Consider the following 19,800-nt stretch of genomic DNA (forward strand, 5'->3'; position numbering starts at 1 on the left):
TTTAAGTACGGTTAACATTATTTGAGACATTATTCTAGACATGAAATAACACCGCTATAGTTACCCTTTTTGGACACCACAGAATTTGAAGCACAATATGGTGTGGTGAAGGATTGCTGACGCATAATGTTTATTGATTTTATGTGTGAGGTTATCCTGCAGTAAACACTTTAACCCAGGTGTCTGTGCGGCCCTGTGAGTGTGCTAACGGCGCCTCCTGTGTGACAAACGTCAACCTCCCCGCCGGCAGCGGACAGTACTTGTGCGCTTGCCTTGACGGGTTCAGAGGCCAAAGGTGCGAGGTGGACATCGACGACTGTAAGCCCAACCCCTGCAGGCTAGGACGATGTTTGGACGGCCCCAATTCCTTCACATGTATCTGCCCACCTGGAATGACAGGTACACGTCAATGTATCTATTTATAGAGATACATTAGTCTTCGTGTCCATCCATTTGTGGCGTCAGGTCGCACATGCAGAGAGGACATAGATGAGTGTTTCTCTCAGCCGTGTCCCCCAGGAGTGGGCTGCACCAACACTCTTGGCTCCTTCTCCTGTGGAGTCTGCCCACACGGCTACAGCGGCGATAGGAGGGGTTGCACTGGTGAGTCTTCAAAACCTTCCATTTTATTAAACCATTACTTGTGTATTAGCACATCCTCCCTTCTTAACCAAAAGCCCCCAAGACAGCGACGACCACACCAATGAGAGCGCTGCCCGTCCCTCTGAAGCCCAGAGCCCATGTCCCCTCACCCTGCAGCCAAAGGCCGTGCCACCCAGGGGTTCAGTGCTTCGAGAGCCCTCATGTGTTGGCGGGCTTTGTCTGTGGACCCTGTCCTCCTGGTCTCTATGGAGACGGACGGACTTGCACGGCAACAGGTCAGGATGCCAGAGGATGTGATGCAACCTGGACATGTCACCTGTCAATCATTCTTTCAAAGATACACTGTGCTGTCCTTATTTTGAAGTCATATTTTCTAACCGCTTGTCTTGTCCAGGTCAGAGGACCATCATCACTGGAGGTTTTCCGAACACCAAAGACAGGGAAATGACCCCCACTTCCCCTTCTTCATCCTCCTTCTCATCCCACACCTCACCCAGAAGACCCCCAGACAGGAGGACAAGACCAGGTGCCACCGTAAATACCCGCAGAGGTTCCTCCTCCTCAGAGACAAGCCCGGAATCCACCCCAAGAGTCTCCCCCCCGACGTTCAACAGAGGCGGTGTGATGCCGACCCCAGACCTCAGTGGGGGGTCACGTCATCTGACCTGTGAGGACTCCCCCTGCTTCTCGGGTGTCCAGTGTGAGCACATCGGTCCAGGATCCTTTAGCTGTGGTCGCTGTCCACACGGTTACACAGGGGATGGGGTCACATGTAAAGGTAACAATTAACCGGCAGGGAAGAAGTGTTTGCCACTTCCTGACAGTCTCTACTTCCTCTTCCTGTTTTTTTCTTCAGCTTTTTGTAGGTTTCTCTGCGGGAGGAACATGGAATGCACGCAGCCTAATACATGCACTTGCAAGAAGGGCTACACCGGCTACAGCTGCCACATCGGTGAGACACCTGACGTGCATCTTCTGAAATCAAACTTCTGACATGTTCTCTGCACGCAACACAAGCCGTGTGCCGACCAGAGTGCAGGAACCGGGGAAGGTGTGTTAGACCTAATGTGTGTCAGTGTCCTGTGGGCTATGGCGGGCCAACCTGTGAGGAAGGTAAACTAGTAGTCATCATGCATCAATTTTGTAGCCCTTCTCCACGTTTCCTCACATTTTCTTCTTTCTTTGCCTCGATTGAAAAAACTGACAGCAAGCTGCGAGCCGCCATGCCGGCACGGAGGCACCTGTCTTGCCAAGAACCTGTGCACCTGCCCGTACGGCTACGTGGGACCACGATGTGAAATCAGTGAGATGTTTTAATGTTGAGAAATGACTAGTGACGGCACAGTCATCCCTTGTTTATTTCAGTTATTGTTAGTTTTATCAATAGTAAAGTCTCGTTATATCGATATCGGTTATAATGAATTACTGCATATTACGATACTATTTTCATTTCCCGGCAAATTTTTAGTCTTTTATGATATAATTAGTTCCGTTAGTACGATACCCGGTTATTATGACAATCCGGTTACTAGGATGCCCTTTTCATCTCCCGCCAGCCAATTTGGTCTGCTTATATCGATACAAAAGCAGCTTAAATCAATCTTTGCTTAAGGATTTCAATACCAAAAAAGAACACGGCGAATGGCTGCTTCCAGTCAACTTTATTTTTCACACTTCCACCACCAGAGCGCAGCACACACACCGATTCCCGCACTTCCTGGTTCACAGGTCATGCTCAACCCGCCCCACATAGCTGGCCAAACACATGCCTGCAACAGAAGAACCAACTGACACAGCATACACACCTATTCCAACGAAGACACAAGCGTACAAATACATGTATTTAATTGTGTTGTGTTCAGATATCTTTTTATCGTTTGCAGTAATCACTGTTTTTCATATGTACATGCTGGCGTTCCACGAACGAACGCAGTTGGTTCTGCATTATTGCCCACTTTTAATGCAGTTCGGCGCAGGATCGGATATATGGATAGTCCGGTTATATCCGTATTTTTTCCGACTCCCGAGAATATCGATATAACGAGACTTTACTGTAATCGGTTCCGGACCCAACTGTGATAAGTCCATTTCAGCAAAGTAGGATTCCTTATTGATAAATGGAATCTAGTTGACATAAAAAAAAAACATTTAAGGCATAAACAAGACTCATGCTTATTGCTTTAAATGAAAGCAAGAGCAAGAGCACCAAGGAAGCCCACGGCAGGAGAGGGAAAAAAAGACACTGGGTGCTTGCCCAGGTGGTGTAATGGTACAGCTGCTACCTTTTAAGGCATGTGTGCATATGTTGATCCCAGGCTTGGACACTTTAAACTATCCATCCATCCATTTTCCACCGCTTATCCGGGTCCGGGTCGCAGGGGCAGCAGTCTTAGTAGGGAAGCCCAGACTTCCCGGTCCCCAGCCACCTCCTCCAGCTCCACCGGGAGGACACCAAGGCGTTCCCAGGCCAGCTGTGAGACATAATCCCTCCAGCGTGTCCTAGGTCTGCCCCGGGGCCTTTTCCCGGCTGGGCATGCCCGGAACAGCTCACCAGGGAGGCGTCCGGGAGACATCCGGACTAGATGCCCGAGCCACCTCAACTGACTCCTCTCGATGTGAAGGAGAAGCGGCTCTACTCTGAGCCCCTCCCGATTGGCTGAGCTCCTCACCCTCACTTTAAACTGAATTTAAAAAAATCTGTAAATGTGTTATTTTGTTAGGGCGCCAATTTTTATCCATACTTCATTAGGTATGCCTGCATAATGTCACGACATGACTACAATACACATAATATTGACTGTGTGTTTGTGTGTGTGTGTGTCAGTGGTGTGTAACAGGCACTGTGAAAACGGTGGAGAGTGTGTTTCTCCTGATGTGTGCAAATGCAAGCCAGGCTGGAACGGACCAACATGCAACTCTGGTATGACCCGACTCATGGCACGGAGTGACGGTGGTACCGATAGTACAAAATATATGTACTGTTTCCATAAAGAGAGGGCTGAAATATTTGTGTGTGTTTGCTGTGGGTCCACAGCGGAGTGTCGTCCTGTTTGTCTGAACGGAGGAACGTGCATGAAACCAAACGTCTGCGCTTGTCCCAGCGGCTTCTATGGCTCTCAGTGTCAGATCGGTGAGAAATATGCAACCAAAATTGCTTACTTTGACTGATTATTTCATTCTTTGTGTGTGTGTGTGTGTGTGTCAGCCGTGTGCAGCCCACCATGCAAGAACGGGGGTCACTGCATGAGGAACAATGTATGTTCCTGTCCTGAAGGCTACACGGGGAAAAGATGTCAAAAGAGTGAGTGGCATGACTTATTAGCAGGAATTAGGGTTAGGGTTTTTATCACATACTACAGTATTAATTGGCCCTGTACCCTAGAAAGCGCCCATGAATGATACGGGAAAAGGCCGAAATGATACTGTGTCAAAGCCCAGGGCAGTGATACTGATAAAATATAGAGTTTAACCATGTCCAGTATCAGCCACCGTAGCTCTGGTATCGTGCCCGTGAAACAACCAATCAAAGAACAGTGCACGAGCGTGAACACACAGTTTACACTGATATAATTATAGGTTATCACATGGTTTGTCTGGCATGATACTGGGCCTGATACCAGACAAACCATGTGATGATCTTATTATCACATACTATTTAATCATGATCTTATTACCACGTACTATTTAATCAAAAGACCATTTTGTTTCCAGAAAATGTTCAGTTTATTACATGTATTATATCTAAACAGTGTAAACACAACAATTGCAAAAATATTTCAACAATAATATTTTATCAACAGTCTTATCTTATCAATGTCTGACAATTAAAGTTCCATTAATCAAGTTTGGGTTTTTTGGTGACTGGAGAAGCACTAGGCACTAAGCACTCGTGCGCTGTTCTCTGATTGGTTGTTTCACGGGCACGATACCAGAGCAGCGCGCTCTGAGTGGACAGCTACGGGGGCTCATACTGGACATGGTTAAACTCTATATTTTATATAGATATCACTGCCCTGGGCTTTGACACAGTATCATTTCGGCCTTTTCCCGTATCATTCATGGGCGCTTTCTCGGGTACAGGGCCAATTAATACTGTAGTATGTGATAATACATGTAATGAACTGAAAATTTTCTGGAAACAAAATGGTCTTTTGATTAAATAGTACGTGATATAAGATCATGATTAAATAGTATGTGATAATAAGATCATCACATGGTTTGTCTGGTATCAGGCCCAGTATCATGCCCCCGCGTGCCAGTATCAGCATCTGTATCTGACACTGACACTTGGCCTGATACCAGACAAACCATGTGATAACCTATAAGTATGTTATGTGTCATTTAGTGTGCTCATCACCATGTGTGTGTCGCAGGCGTGTGCGAGCCCACGTGCATGAACCAAGGGAAGTGTGTTGGACCCAACACGTGTTCGTGTGCATCAGGATGGAGAGGCAAGCGCTGTAACATACGTGAGTATTTTTTATTTTATTTTAATCCTTCTGGTGCAGGTCTTGCGGATATCCTGCATTCCTGTTGCTGTATCTTTTATTGAAGTTTACTTGTTCGATTATATCCATCCATCCATTTTCTACCGCTTTTTCCTCACGAGGGTCGCGGGGGGTGCTGGAGCCCATCCCAGCTGTCTTCGGGCGAGAGGCGGGGTACACCCTGGACTGGTGGCCAGCCAATCACAGGGCACATATAGACAAACAACCATTCACACTCACATTCATACCTATGGACAATTTGGAGTGGCCAATTAACCTAGCATGTTTTTGGAATGTGGGAGGAAACCGGAGTACCCGGAGAAAACCCACGCATGCACGGGGAGAACATGCAAACTCCACACAGAGATGGCAGAGGGTGGAATTGAACCCTGGTCTCCTAGCTGTGAGGTCTGCGCGCTAACCACTAGACCGCCGTGCCGCCCTGTTTGATTATATGTGTGGAAAAAACAAAAAAAAAAATCACATATTGAATTGGTAACTGCTATGGCGTGGAGAAGGGGTAGGATTTAATAAGCTTTGCTTCTTCCTGCTCCTTTTCAGACATGTGTAGTAATGAGGTGTAGTGTGTGTGTGCATGTATTTATGTGTATATATTTATGTAGATATGTGTGTATGTATATGTATGTATATATGTGTGTATGTATGTGTATATGTACAGTAAAGTCTCGTTATATCGATATCGGTTATAACGAATTACCGCTTATTACGACACTATTTTCATTTCCTGGCAAATTTCTAGTCTTTTATGATATACAGTGAAGAAAATAAGTATTTGAACACCCTGCTATTTTGCTATTTCTCCCACTTAGAAATCATGGAGGGGTCTGAAATTTTCATCGTAGGTGCATGTCCACTGTGAGAGAGATAAACTAAAAAGAAAAATCCAGAAATCACAATGCATGATTTTTTAACAATTTATTTGTGTGATACAGCTGCAAATAAGTATTTGAACACCTGTGTATCATCTAGAATTCTGACCCTGAAAGACCTGTTAGTCTGCCCATTAGAAGTCCACCTGCACTCCATGTATCATCCTGAATCAGATGCACCTGTTTGAGGTCGTTAGCTGCATAAAGACACCTGTCCACCCCATACAATCAGTAAGACTTTAACTTGTAACATGGCGAAGACCAAAGAGCTGTCCAAAGACACCAGAGACAAAATTGTACACCTCCACAAGGCTGGAAAGGGCTACGGAGCAATTACCAAGCAGCTTGGTGAAAAAAGGTCCACTGTTGGAGCTATCATTAGAAAATGGAAGAAGCTAAACATGACGGTCAATCTCAATCGGAGTGGAGCCCCATGCAAGATATCACCTCGTGGGGTCTCAATGATTCTAAGAAAGGTGAGGAATCAGCCCAGAACTACACGACAGGACTTGGTCAATGACCTGAAAAGAGCTGGGACCACCGTTTCCAAGGTTACTGTAGGTAATACACTAAGACGTCATGATGTGAAATCATGCATGGCACGAAAGGTTCCCCTGCTTAAACCAGCACATGTCAAGGCCCGTCTTAAGTTTGCATATGACCATTTGGATGATACAGAGGAGTCATGGGAGAAAGTTTTATGGTCAGATGAGACCAAAATAGAACTTTTTGGTCATAATTCCAATAAGCGTGTTTGGAGGAAGAAGAATGAAGAGTACAATCCGAAGAACACCATCCCTACTGTGAAGCATGGGGGTGGTAGCATCATGCTTTGGGGGTGTTTTTCTGCACATGGGACAGGACGAGTGCACTGCATTAAAGAGAGGATGACTGGGGCCGTGTATTGTGAGATTTTGGGGAACAACCTCCTTCCCTCTGTCAGAGCATTGAAGATGGGTCGTGGCTGGGTCTTCCAACACGACAACGACCCGAAGCACACAGCCAGGAAAACCAAGGAGTGGCTCCGTAAGAAGCATATCAAGGTTCTAGCATGGCCCAGCCAGTCTCCAGACCTGAACCCAATCGAAAATCTTTGGAGGGAGCTCAAACTCCGTGTTTCTCAGCGACAGCCCAGAAACCTGACTGATCTAGAGAAGATCTGTGTGGAGGAGTGGGCCAAGATCCCTCCTGCAGTGTGTGCAAACCTGGTGAAAAACTACAGGAAACGTTTGACCTCTGTAATAGCAAACAAAGGCTACTGTACCAAATATTAACATTCATTTTCTCAGGTGTTCAAATACTTATTTGCAGCTGTATCACACAAATAAATTGTTAAAAAATCATGCATTGTGATTTCTGGATTTTTCTTTTTAGTTTATCTCTCTCACAGTGGACATGCACCTACGATGAAAATTTCAGACCCCTCCATGATTTCTAAGTGGGAGAAATAGCAAAATAGCAGGGTGTTCAAATACTTATTTTCTTCACTGTAATTAGTTCCGTTAGTACGATACCCGGTTACTACGATGCCCTTTTCATCTCCCGCCAGCCAATTTGGTCTGCTCATATCGATACAAAAGCAGCTTAAATCAATCTTTGCTTAAGGATTTCAAAAAAGAACACGGCGAACGGCTGCTTCCAGTCAACTTTATTTTTCACACTTCCACCACCAGAGCACAGCACACACACCGATTCCCGCACTTCCTGGTTCACAGGTCATGCTCAACCCGCTCCACATAGCTGGCCAAACACATGCCTGCAACAGAAGAACCAACTGACATAGCATACACACCTATTCCAACGAAGACACAAGCGTACAAATACATGTATTTAATTGTGTTGTATTCAGATATCTTTTTTCCAACTGCATTCGTGGTTTCTCTCGTGTGTATAGAATCTATACACACGAGAGAAACCACGAACGCAGTTGGTTCTTCTGTTGCAGGCATGTGTTTGGCCAGCTATGTGGGGCGGGTTGAGCATGACCTGTGAACCAGGAAGTGCGGGAATCCGTGTGTGTGCTGTGCTCTGGTGGTGGAAGTGTGAAAAATAAAGTTGACTGGAAGCAGCCGTTCGCCGTGTTCTTTTTTGGTATTGAAATCCTTAAGCAAAGATTGATTTAAGCTGCTCCACATTGTTCTATACTATAGAACAATGTCGAGTGCATTGCCCACTTTTAATGCAGTTCGGCGCAGGATCGGATATATCGACAGTCCGGTTATATCGATATTTTTTCCGACTCCCGACAATATCGATATAACGAGACTTTACTGTATCTATATATACATATATATAAATAGATATTGTAAGTGTACGTATATGTGAGAAAGAATAATGTAACATAGTATGCATGTCTGAAATAAATTAAGAAAAGAAAGAGAGAAAGAAGTTTACTTGTCATCTTGTCCTTGTGTTGACGTTGCAGCGGTCTGTTTGCAAAAGTGCAAAAATGGCGGCGAGTGCTTGGGGCCCAACACCTGCCACTGTTCTACTGGCTGGGAAGGTCTGCAGTGTCAAACACGTGAGTACTTTACGTCAAGCTTTGTATCCTGAAATTCACTTCCAATTCATAAGCGTGACTTTTTACCATCCCTGCTAGCTGTGTGCAAGCGGCGCTGCCTAAACGGGGGGAGGTGCGTGCTGCCCGACTACTGCCACTGTCGGAAAGGCTACAAGGGTGTCACCTGTGCCATTCAGGTCGGTGCTTGGCTCGTGCTTCCTGTTCACAACTGAATAATTCGCAATCTAGCGCTAACCACTAGACTGCCATGCCGCCCACTTATTATTGTTATTATTATTATAAAGATTCAGGAGCGGCACGGCGGCCGAGTGGTTAGCACTCAGACCTCACAGCTGGGAGACCAGGGTTCAATTCCCCCCTCGGCCATCTCTGTGTGGAGTTTGCATGTTCTCCCCGTGCATGCGTGGGTTTTCTCCGGGTACTCCGGTTTCCTCCCACATTCCAAAAACATGCTAGGTTAATTGGCCACGGCAAATTGTCCATAGGTACGAATGTGAGTGTGAATGGTTGTTTGTCTATATGTGCCCTGTGATTGGCTGGTGACCAGTCCAGGGTGTACCCTGCCTCTCACCCCATGGCTCCAGCACCTCCGTGACCCTCATGAGGAAAAAGCGGTAGAAAATGAATGAATGAATGAATAAAGATTCAGGATTGAAAAGAAAGCAGGGGGATAAAGGAAGCTCTAACTTTTAATCGGTGGTGAGAGACAGAATTAATTCTCAACTTTTATTCTCAGCTGCGCTCCATTTTTCCCGCCACTACATACTACGTGACCTCCTGGCATGATTAATGACCTCCTGGCATGATGACCAGAGAGCTACATTCCAATCATAAACTGTATAAGGTTCCTAAAATATTGTGACAGGTCAATAACACTCAATAGGTTATTACTTATGCATATACATTTTTTAAATCGTGCAATACATATTTTACAATAAAAATAAAAAACACTTTGGGAATCACTGGTCTATCGCATCATAACACGAACAGGGATGTACTGTCAATTGTTGATAGCCTGTTTGTGACTGCTTTTGTGTGTGTGTGGACTAATTCAGTGGTATTAATATACCGGTACTCACACGAGTAACCAATGAGTATTGATGACTGGTAAAGTATCGATACTGAATTAAAAAAAAAAGACAAGTCACTTCCACATATTTGAATGTAACTGACTACGTACATGTTTTTGTTCTGCAACAATTCTTTACTACGAGGCAATGAGGCTTTGCACTCAAAACGCAAACGCAAACCAATGGCGTTATGTGTTTTATTAAAAATGCCCCCAAAAAAGTAATCAGTATCAGATAAAAACAGCCAAAAAGTTGTGGGTATTGGTATGAAAAATGGCCCAAAACTATTATGATATTGCATTCCAATACCATAAAGTAATAAATTGTCCAAATTGTCCATAGGTATGAATGTGAGTGTGAATGGTTGTTTGTCTATATGCGCCCTGTGATTGGCTGTGGCCACCAGTCTCTCTCACCAGCTGGGATAGGCTCCAGCATGCCTGCGACCCTTGTGAGGATAAGCGGTAGAAAATGAATGAATGAAAAATGGAGGCATCTGCATACAGTCCCTTTTTATCGTAAAATGCCAAAAAGGGGAATGCTTGCAATACAGCCAGCCCTGTAGGGGGCAGTACGTGTACAGTATGTAATACATCAGTTTGCGGTACAAAAAAAAGTTTTTAGGTTGTAATTATGAGTTAGTTGTTAGATAGGATATTAATTTGTAAACAAAAAGAAAAAAGAAAAAGACCTGGAAACTTGATGTTATGAAACAACTGTAGGATGTCACTCAGCACCTTTCACCTTTGTGTTTGCTTCTTTGCAGATATCACAAGCATGATGGAGAATGAAGTGAAAGAAGATGTGTGTGCGCGCCGGTGATTGTGTAGATATTTTGTATGGATGGCTCCACCAAGAGGGGGACTTGATGTATTGCACTTGTCTTTTTTTTTGAGGGGCGGGGGGCACGGCATGTGACTACCTCAAGGTAACAAGTCAGCAGCGCTCTGATACATTTCCAGTGTTTGTTGTACGCAGTCACTTTCAGTTAAACGGCGTGGCGTGTTTATGAATTCATATTTGTCCTCTCAATATAGACATGCTATTTTGCTCAGATGTGTTTATATTTTTGAAGGTGATACTTTTTCAAGCAAATATGAACTAGTAAATAAAGTGGTCTATTTCTATGATGTTTTGGACACGAATACAAAGTTCACATGGTTTAATGACACAAATGAAACACACATATAGAAACACAAAACAATGTCTCCACAGTAATAAGAAAGACGGCTGATTGAAAAGTAAATAATTGGTCTAATCTACATTGACCTCCCGTCCCGAGCACCTCCGTGACCACCCTAGTGGCGTCTCTTCCTCTCCTCACAGCGAGGGCCCAAGTACGGGGGGCGACAGCGGCATTTGTTGGGCGAAATACACTTCCCTCCATTCAGGCACGGCAGAGTGCACTCAGCTGCGACCAAGAAAAACACACAATGTTTTACTCGCTTGGAAAAAGCAATCAGAGGAAGCTCATAAATCCTTTCTCCCTTCTTTGTCACATCTGGAAAAACACTCATTAGGTTCACAGTCTTAACCATGTCCAGTGAAAAATGTACTGACCCAAAAAAATACTATTCACAGCTGTTTTTGGGGCTTTTCACATGACGGAAACTGTAAAAAACCATCTAGATTGCAAACGGTAGTTTTGAATTGGATGAAGACGACTATAAAATCGTACATGTTGGCAGGGCTGCACTAAAATGACAGCATTAACACATTTCCATTTATAGTTTCACATGCATAAAACTATTCTAATTGCATAGTAATGAATGAACGAAAGGGATAAATATACATTGAAAGTTACTTTTACCTTCATTGAAGATGTGACTATTGCCAAAGACATATTGTGGCAGATAAATCAACATGGACACCATCTTCCTGTTTTGCTGTGAGTCATTCCTTAATTAAATATCATTTTTTTTAGCATACAGTTGAATATTAAAGAAAAAAAGTTTTTTTAATGTTTTTTTTTATTATTTCCAACAACCTTAGCTTTCTTCTTGTACATTTTCTTCAACAAATATTATGACTTTATTCCCATAATGTTTTAATAATATTCATTTAACTTTATCCCCAAGCTAATTTTACATTTTCCAAAAAAATTACTTTATTTTAGTATATTATATACAATATTTCAACATTATGCTACTAAAATTACGTTATTTTTCCTCATATTATTACAATGTTACTTTTCGACTTTATTATTGTAAAATTGCTGCTAATTTTATGCTGTTTTTTTATTTTTATTTTCTTGTTACATTGTATTTTTACCATGTGCCGTGAGCCAATAAGAAAACAGCCGTTGGCTGCAAATGGCTCCTGGGCCACACTTTGGACACCCCTGCTTTACAGTGTCAAATACCGCATATTTTAATGAGTGCATCAAACCCTGAACTGGTGACCTATTTATAGTCATAAAAACAAAATTAGCGCATCCTTGATTCTTCAGTTTCTTATTCATTTGTATGTTGAGTACAACTAAAGGTGCATTTTTGGACAGATATAATGATGACAACAAAATTTGTTCATAAGAGCACAATTAAAGTGATTTTATTTATTACCAAGAAACCCAAAGAATGGGTAGATATTGGTGCTTAGATAAAACGTGTACTATGTAACTTTATTATGTACCAGGCTAGAAACTGAAGACACAAGAGTGCTCTAATAATTTTACCATGACTGTACATAAAAGTGTACTTGCGTTAGTGTGCTGGACTCACCAATGTGGCAGGCTCCGCCCAGCCAGCCTTCAGGACAGTTGCAGATTCCAGGGGCCACACAGAGACCTGCGTTCCTGCAGCCTTGGGGGCAAATGGCTGTTTGTTGGGGGGCAAAGCATGCAGACATTATTTGAAAGATAAATGAATGTATTCACTTTTTAAGCAAGGACTATTTGACTAACTCAACTTGTGGCATCTGTAAAGCTGCACTCTATCAGCTCTGAACCACTGAAAGTTGACATCTGTTTTCCTCGTAACAACCCCCCCAGCTCCATTTGCTACCCTCTGCTGTAAAGGTGCTAATGTAGTCGTAAACAGACCCTCTTGGCATTTGGACCCCGTCCAGCTGGAGGGGCAGATGCACCTGGCCACTCCGTTGACGGCATTGCATTCGCCTCCATTCCAACATCCGCCATCGCACGTCACTGCGTAAAAGCACATATGGAGGAACCATATTTGGTGACTTGTCAGTGCGCAAAGCAGGAGTAAGCGGCATGGAGAATAAATGAATGAATATAAGGTACCTTTGTGACAGTACCTCCCTCCAAACCCTGGAGGACAGCGGCATTTTCCAGGACGAAGACACACGCCTCCGTTCTTACATTTAGGATAGCAGTTGGCTGCACACACACACACGTGAACACATGTTTTTGACATCACAGGTTTCCAGTAGAGACTTGCATGGCAAATATCTCCACTAAGGATGCTTTTCAGTCCTAAACTCAACATTTAAAGTGTGGCAACCAAATTCCATACAGTAGTTTGTTTAAAGGAGACCCATTAATGTTGTTTAACAATGTTGTGTTAAACCATGCCAAAGTTTGAGATAACATTGGCTCACTTATATGGGCGTTCCCGAATGCAAGCTGGAGACCCGTCCTCCCCTGCTCTGCTGCACTGTGAAGGTTTCACCGTGTTATTGTGACCAATCACAGAGGAGTGGGCGTACCCGGCGTACCAGGTCGTGGGTGCAATAAGTTAAAACAAACCGTTTTGGAAAACCAAAGAAATACAGCTGGAATAGGTGCAGATTCTGAAAGATCTAGAAAGCTTTCATTGCGGGTTATGGTGTGTAGCTGCTCTATAGGAGTCCACAACTCAATAGGGCTGAAAAATAATAAGTCCCCTTTAAATGATTGATTTTTCCTTTGTTTGTGCAGACAATTGTTGCACTCACTTTTTTTTGATACTATTTTCTGCCATAACACATATTTATATCTATGTAATCTTATATAGAGCTTGGAGCTATGGAACTTGTACGGTATGCGTTGCTAGAAATGTGATTCATTTCTTTTGTTTGTAACATTGCAACTTTAATGTAATATTTCAACTTTATGCTTGAAAAATAAAACTTTGCTCTCATAGTATTACTGTATGACTTTATGCTCATCAAACAACTTTTTTCTATGAATTTTATGACTTCATTCTAATATTTTGTCTTGTCTGTTTTTCCCACTTGTTGTTTTTGTTTGTGTTCTTCTTTACATGTATTTTTTTAAATGTGCAGGGGAAGAATAGAAAAATCATCCACAGCTGCAAATGGCCCCCATACCACACTTTGTACAACCCCCGAGTTAGCCAGACCCTGACACAACTGAATGAGATTAGATTATCTTGAAAAAAACAACAACCTTTTTTTCCACTGTTGATATTTTTAAAAAAAGATTAAAGACGCACCTTTTTAATCAGGCTTTTAACTAATATTTTTAAACTTTTCTTATGTTTTTATCTTTTTAGTCCTATTTTATGCTCTTAGTCTTCAGCTTTTAACTCCAGTGTTTCCTCAGGGGGGGTCCTCCACACTGGGGGCTGTGTCGGGTCTGCTGAGGGGGTGCCATCCTTGGGTCCCTTCGACCCGGCCGGCTGGGGGTTCCTCCCTTTAATGTGGGGGTCCGCCCGTCTGTCGGAGTCGGGGGGCCCGGGTGCTGGTCCTCCGATGGCACGGCCTGCAGCTCCTCCCAGTGTGGACGGCCCCAAAGGTGGCGTTTCCTTATTCCTCAGTGACATGCCATGTCTCACTATTTTGTGTGATTATGTGTGTGTGTCTAGTATGGAGGGTGGGAGGGAGGGGCTTTCTTTTGTTTCTTTGTTTTTTCCTTTTAATTGTGGAAATTGTTTTAATTCTGTAAAGCACTTTGTGTTGCATTTCTTTGCAGGAAAAGTGCTCTACAAATAAAGTTTATTTGATTTCAATTTTGATGGGTGCTCCGTATTATTTTGCCAATCTTTGTGGTTTAGTTTTATTTCAACAGTGTCACGAGGCCACAAGCCTTTGGTACATGGCACCCAGGCTGCACTTTGGATACCCCTGACCTAATTCTCCCTGTTTACTGCCTGAACTAAACAATGATTATTTTCAATGATTTTATCTCCATCGTGATAGACTGAATTTTTTTCTATACACTGACATCATTACATAATGAATTGCTGGTTTTGAGTTATTTGAATGAATCAAGTGTTAAAAACAACATTTTATGAACGTATTGTGCTAGAATACAAGTATAACACTGGACTACCGATATTTGATTAAATGGCCAGGATTTGCTGATTTGAATGCACTTTGGGGAAGAATCGTGGCTGAAATGTATCGTTATCGGGCATGCATGTTATAATAAATGTATAAGACAAAGTTTAATCACCATACTGGCAGTAGTCGCCCTCGTATCCTCTGGAGCAGAGACAGGTGTCGTTGCGAATGCACACTCCGGCATGCGCACATCGGGGCTCGCAGGTCGCCTTGGGGTCAAAGACAAAGCCCTGCGCCACCCCGCGGGGTGCGTCCGAGCGAGCCCAGCACAGCGACACCGAGGAGGCCAGGAGGAGAAATCCCAATCCCGCCGTCGCCGTAAAAGCCATGACTGACAAAGGCTGAGTATCAAGACATCCAGGAGCAGCACGGCACGACGCCCACCACGCAAGCGGGAGGTGAGTGCAAGGAGGCGGGGGTGTCAGGCGGGGAGGGGTCATTGGTTGAGGAGTGGAGGTCGGCGAGGGTAACCGGAAGGAAGCGCGCTAGCAATAACACTCAAAAGTTAGTTACTAGCCACTCAAAACACACAGAGACACTGGTTGATTTGAAATAAAAATAAATTCAGCAGTGTTTGCCATAGACGACAGAACGTTGCAAACCTTTTAGCGAGCTAACTGGCTAGCGACGTGGCAAACCTTTTAGCGAGCTAACTGGCTAGCGACGTGGCAAACCTTTTAGCGAGCTAACTGGCTAGCGACGTGGCAAACCTTTTAGCGAGCTAACTGGCTAGCTATTTCGCTATGTAAATGGAAACCATAATACCAACAAAGCAGAACCAATGACTTACATCAGAGTAATTTGTCATTTCAGACAACATACAACAGGGGTGCTCACACTTTTTCAGCATGCGAGCTACTTTTAAAATGACCGAGTCAAAATGATCTACCCACTACAAAAATGCTAAACATCTATTTATTTTCAAATGTATTGAGGATTATTTGTACGTACAATGTATGTTGATGTACCTTACATAACCAAATGAGCCAATATTGCAAAACACACATAATTAACTATTAACATTTTTTGTAATTACCTGAGTTTACGTTGATGACTTGCACTGAATTGAATCAGCCAGGGATGCATAGTCCGGACAGTAGCTGCTGATAGCCAGGTTAGCCAGGCAAACGCACTTCGAAAAAGACATTTGAAAAAAAAGTCCACCTCCCATTCCGTATGGAAGTGATATGTTTTTGCCTTTTTACTTGGTCCAGCTACTTCACTCATTTTAGTGACCATAAACTTTAGCAAGGGCTTAAAATCTGATGCAATTCGCCGACTAGCTTAGCACTTTGCATCGTTGTTTACGCACGAGCGGTGACCTAAAGGTCAAAATTCAGTTGTCATCTGACTGGTTGTCCTGTATGTCAATCAAGTAACGGGGATGGATGATAGGCTGACATCGTAAGTTCTGCTGCACTTAGAGACGTTGTTTGATTTGATTGGTCACCCGAAGGGCAACATTCAGTTGTCATCTGAATGGCTGCCCTGTATATGAATCAAGTGACGGCATTGATGCTAGGATGATATTTTTTTAATGTCACGCCGCGATCGACCAGCGATCGACCAGTACCACCTCCGCGATCGACCGGTAGATCGCGATCGACTTAATGAGCACCCCTGACATACAACAATATTTCCAAAAAATGCAATAGCTACCTACAATAGTTCCAATTGAAAAAAATACAAACATCATCTAAATTAGTTGAAAAGCTGTTCATGCTGTTCTGTACTCCCTGGACTGGTTGTCAAAATAACCCAGGAAATACCAATTTATGGATTTGACAAAATGTTTCAAAACAATTTGTCACAATATCCTAAACTAGAAAGGGCCAGTTTGGAGCTGTGTAAAAATGTGCTTAGCAAACAGGAAGCAATATGTGAAGCTAGGAGAATATACGAATATACTGTGAATTTACATTTATTGTACGGCATACCCCAAGGGTCAAGACTGGGACCAAAGCTGTTCAACCTATGTATTAATGGTAAAAGCAAAGTCATGAAAGACCTAAAACTAGGATTATTTGTAGATGATATTATTGCATTTTCTTCTGGAGAATGCACACAAGAGTTAATAAAATAAAGTCACAGATGAACTGACGATACTGAAGAAATGGCTTGATTAAAAACAGACTATTCCTGAACTTAAGTAAAAATAAAATAACGTTATTTGGTAATAGCGAAAAGGGTACAAAGACAAATTGACAGTGTGGACATTGACATGGTGAATGGAAACATCGAGATGCTGTTGAAATGAGCCTTAATGTTCTTTTTGTTCAGCGGTGGTTTTGGTCTTGGAAGGCTGTTTTTACCTGGTGTCTTTCTTATGGTGGAGCCATGAACACTGAGCTTCACTGAGGAAATTGAGGCCTGCAGTTCTTTGGATGTTGTTCAAGAAACGGTACAAGCAGTTGATGTTTACAAAGTACAAGGAAGTCCTGAAGTCTAACCACTCTTGTACTTACTACTAACTCTTTAATTCCTCATCATGACTGCTAAGTAATTTCTTTACAGTGATTACAAAAAATGACTCCAGTTGAACCACACTGCTTTATCATTTTCAGGTATTTAAAATTAGCAAAGAGTACATTTGGAATTCAGGAAGTGAACATTCATTCATTCATTCATTTTCTACCGCTTTCCCTCACAAGGGTTGCGGGGGTGCTGGAGCCTATCCCAGCTGTCTTCGGGACACCCTGGACTGGTTGCCAGCCAATCACAAGGCACATATAGACAAACAACCATTCACACTCGCATTCATACCTATGGACAATTTGGAGTCACCAATTAAACTAGCATGTTTTTGGAATGTGGGAGGAAACCGGGGGAAAACCCACGCATGCACGGGGAAAACATGCAAACTCCACACAGAGATGGCCGAGGGTGGAATCGAACCCTGGTCTCCTAGCTGTGAGACACTAGACCGCCGTGCCGCCCGGAAGTGAACATTCATTCATTCATTTTCTACCGCTTTTCCTCACAAGGGTCGCGGGGGTGCTGGAGCCTATCCCAGCTGTCTCCTAGCTGTGAGGTCTGCACGCTAACCACTAGACCACCATGTGAGGGAAGTGAACATATGTATTGTAATTGATATGAAATGGAGAGGGGGTTTGATTAAATAAGCTTTGCTTTCCTTCACTCTTTTTTGGACACGTGGGACTGTGTACTATGTGTACTATATTCAAGACAAATTCAGCCATTACCACTGCCATTTATTTATTTAGTTTACACAGCTTTTGTGTCGTATTATTCTCCAATGCCACAATGCTAAAAGCAACCTAACTAGTCAACACAAACGTGATCTTTTGTCAAGTCAAGTCAATGTTTTCAAGCATTTTACACCTTTTTTCATCTTCAATTTGAACCAAAGTTTGTGTAAAGTTTGTTGGGATTGGATTTGTGGTGTATGGTGGCTGATTAGAAGCAAACCTGCAACATAAACATAAATGGTACAAATTCAACCAAAATGCAACAAATGCCAAAAACACTCACACAAACTCCAAATAAAGTGCATGAGAGAAATACTGCAAGTTGACAGAAGAAACCTGAAGTGAGCCAGCTCTGAGGGTTGTCTGTCTTTAAAGACATGAGCAGGATGGCCAGAATTTAGAGGTAATATTGCACGGTAATAAAGGTCCCGCTTATAAACACGGGCATTTCTCTGGGGTGGCTCCCCTCTGGATAATTTATTTTATCTGTATGAATGCAGCAATTTCTCATTGCATGTGTTTTATGGCTTTTTCTGCAGTTTTGAATAATTTGGATGTTGCTGCTTGTTTGCCACCATCAGACAAAGAAATGGTAAAATGAATCCATCCAATTAATATTTGCTGCATTTATTAAAAGTAGCAAAGTGTGTTAGTCTTGCAGAGAGGTAGAAAAACAGTCCATATAGAGCACAGATGGAGAAGTCATTAGTTAACGCTAGGGGTGTGCAACGCAGCACGTATTTGTATTTGTTGAGGTTGGAAAAGTATTTGTTCATTCAGTCATTCATTTTCTACCGCTTTTTCCTCACAAGGGTCGCGGGGGGTGCTGGAGCCTATCCCAGCTGTCTGCGGGCGAGAGGCAGGGTACACCCTGGACTGGTCGCCAGCCAATCACAGGGCACATATAGGCAAACAACCATTCACACTCACATTCATACCTATGGACAATTTGGAGTCACCAATTAACCTAGCATGTTTTTGGAATGTGGGAGGAAACCGGAGTACCTGGAGAAAACCCACGCATGCACGGGGAGAACATGCAAACTCCGCACAGAGATGGCCGAGGGTGGAATTGAACCCTGGTCTCCTAGCTGTGAGGTCTGCGCGCTAACCACTAGACCGCTGTGCCGCTCCTGAATCATAAATAAAAATTAATAGAATAAAAAATACAAATAATAATAATTACAATAATAGAACAATACTTAAGAATAAATTGTCCGCTACATCTATCTCACAATGCTCTTTTGAAAAAAAAAAACAAACCATAATCTAAATTGCCTTCATTAACTTGTTAATCAACAATTAATGAGTCTATTGTTATATTCTAAATATATTTTTTAGGAGTATTACGCTAGGGATGTCCTGAACTCCTGTTTCCAATGTGATATTGTGTATGCAGTAGGTTGAATGGACAGCACCTCTGCTGGTTGCAGCCAAGTAGTGCACACCTTTTCTGCCTGAATAGCATCAAGATGTGATGAATCAGCAATCAAATCCTCATTGGGGTCACAGGGAATCGTCACTCAATTCTGATATTTCAATAAACTCAATTAGTTGGTGGTTATGCCAATCAGGCCACGTCTAATAATTTTAAGCAGCCTGAGTGGATGTATGTGGCCTGTGAATGCTCTGACCTAACGATTTACTGCCTTTATTTTTTTCCCATAATGTGATTCTTCCTGTGTTTTTGGCAGTTAAACAGGAAGTGAGCCGGCGTTTTGACGAGCGGAGCAGATGTGAACATACCACGACACACTGGAGCTGTCTCGCTGT

The 19,800-nt window shown here is 43.0% G+C and overlaps 2 protein-coding genes across 2 annotated transcripts in view; one reads left to right on the plus strand and one right to left on the minus strand.

The window, feature by feature from the left end:
- Window positions 1–11,464, plus strand: part of vwde (von Willebrand factor D and EGF domains) — a 38,393-nt gene extending 26,929 nt beyond the window's left edge. Inside the window, exons 18-31 of the mRNA XM_078790692.1 lie at window positions 180–399; window positions 466–603; window positions 678–878; window positions 998–1,381; window positions 1,460–1,555; window positions 1,621–1,716; window positions 1,811–1,906; window positions 3,428–3,523; window positions 3,638–3,733; window positions 3,809–3,904; window positions 4,977–5,072; window positions 8,406–8,501; window positions 8,580–8,677; window positions 10,338–11,464. Coding sequence (XP_078646818.1) covers window positions 180–399; window positions 466–603; window positions 678–878; window positions 998–1,381; window positions 1,460–1,555; window positions 1,621–1,716; window positions 1,811–1,906; window positions 3,428–3,523; window positions 3,638–3,733; window positions 3,809–3,904; window positions 4,977–5,072; window positions 8,406–8,501; window positions 8,580–8,677; window positions 10,338–10,352 — 1,824 coding nt within the window. The 3' untranslated portion in view covers window positions 10,353–11,464. The remainder of the gene's footprint in view (window positions 1–179; window positions 400–465; window positions 604–677; window positions 879–997; window positions 1,382–1,459; window positions 1,556–1,620; window positions 1,717–1,810; window positions 1,907–3,427; window positions 3,524–3,637; window positions 3,734–3,808; window positions 3,905–4,976; window positions 5,073–8,405; window positions 8,502–8,579; window positions 8,678–10,337) is intronic.
- Window positions 10,703–15,222, minus strand: seraf (Schwann cell-specific EGF-like repeat autocrine factor). Its single transcript, XM_058053323.2, has 5 exons — window positions 14,931–15,222; window positions 12,816–12,911; window positions 12,612–12,716; window positions 12,292–12,387; window positions 10,703–10,982 (listed from the first exon to the last, which is right to left on the minus strand). The coding sequence occupies exons 1-5, from the start codon at window positions 15,145–15,147 to the stop codon at window positions 10,870–10,872; spliced, it is 627 nt and encodes a 208-aa protein (XP_057909306.2). The 5' UTR covers window positions 15,148–15,222; the 3' UTR covers window positions 10,703–10,869.
- Between the last annotated feature and the right edge of the window lie 4,578 nt (window positions 15,223–19,800).

This window comes from Doryrhamphus excisus, linkage group LG5 (assembly GCF_037039965.1).
Source record: "Doryrhamphus excisus strain RoL-2023G ecotype Guam linkage group LG5, RoL_Dexc_Guam_v1.1, whole genome shotgun sequence".
In the NCBI taxonomy this organism is placed as follows: domain Eukaryota; kingdom Metazoa; phylum Chordata; class Actinopteri; order Syngnathiformes; family Syngnathidae; genus Doryrhamphus; species Doryrhamphus excisus.

Excerpts from the sequence above, each read along its gene's own strand:
- seraf (XM_058053323.2), bottom strand. The coding sequence starts at position 15,147 with ATGGCTTTTACGGCGACGGCGGGATTGGGATTTCTCCTCCTGGCCTCC. Across the intron at positions 12,388-12,611 it reads GGGGTCCAAATGCCAAGAGG|CCATTTGCCCCCAAGGCTGC; the intron begins GTCTGTTTACGA and ends CCCAACAAACAG. Across the intron at positions 10,983-12,291 it reads GGGCGGAGCCTGCCACATTG|CTGAGTGCACTCTGCCGTGC; the intron begins GTGAGTCCAGCA and ends TCTTGGTCGCAG.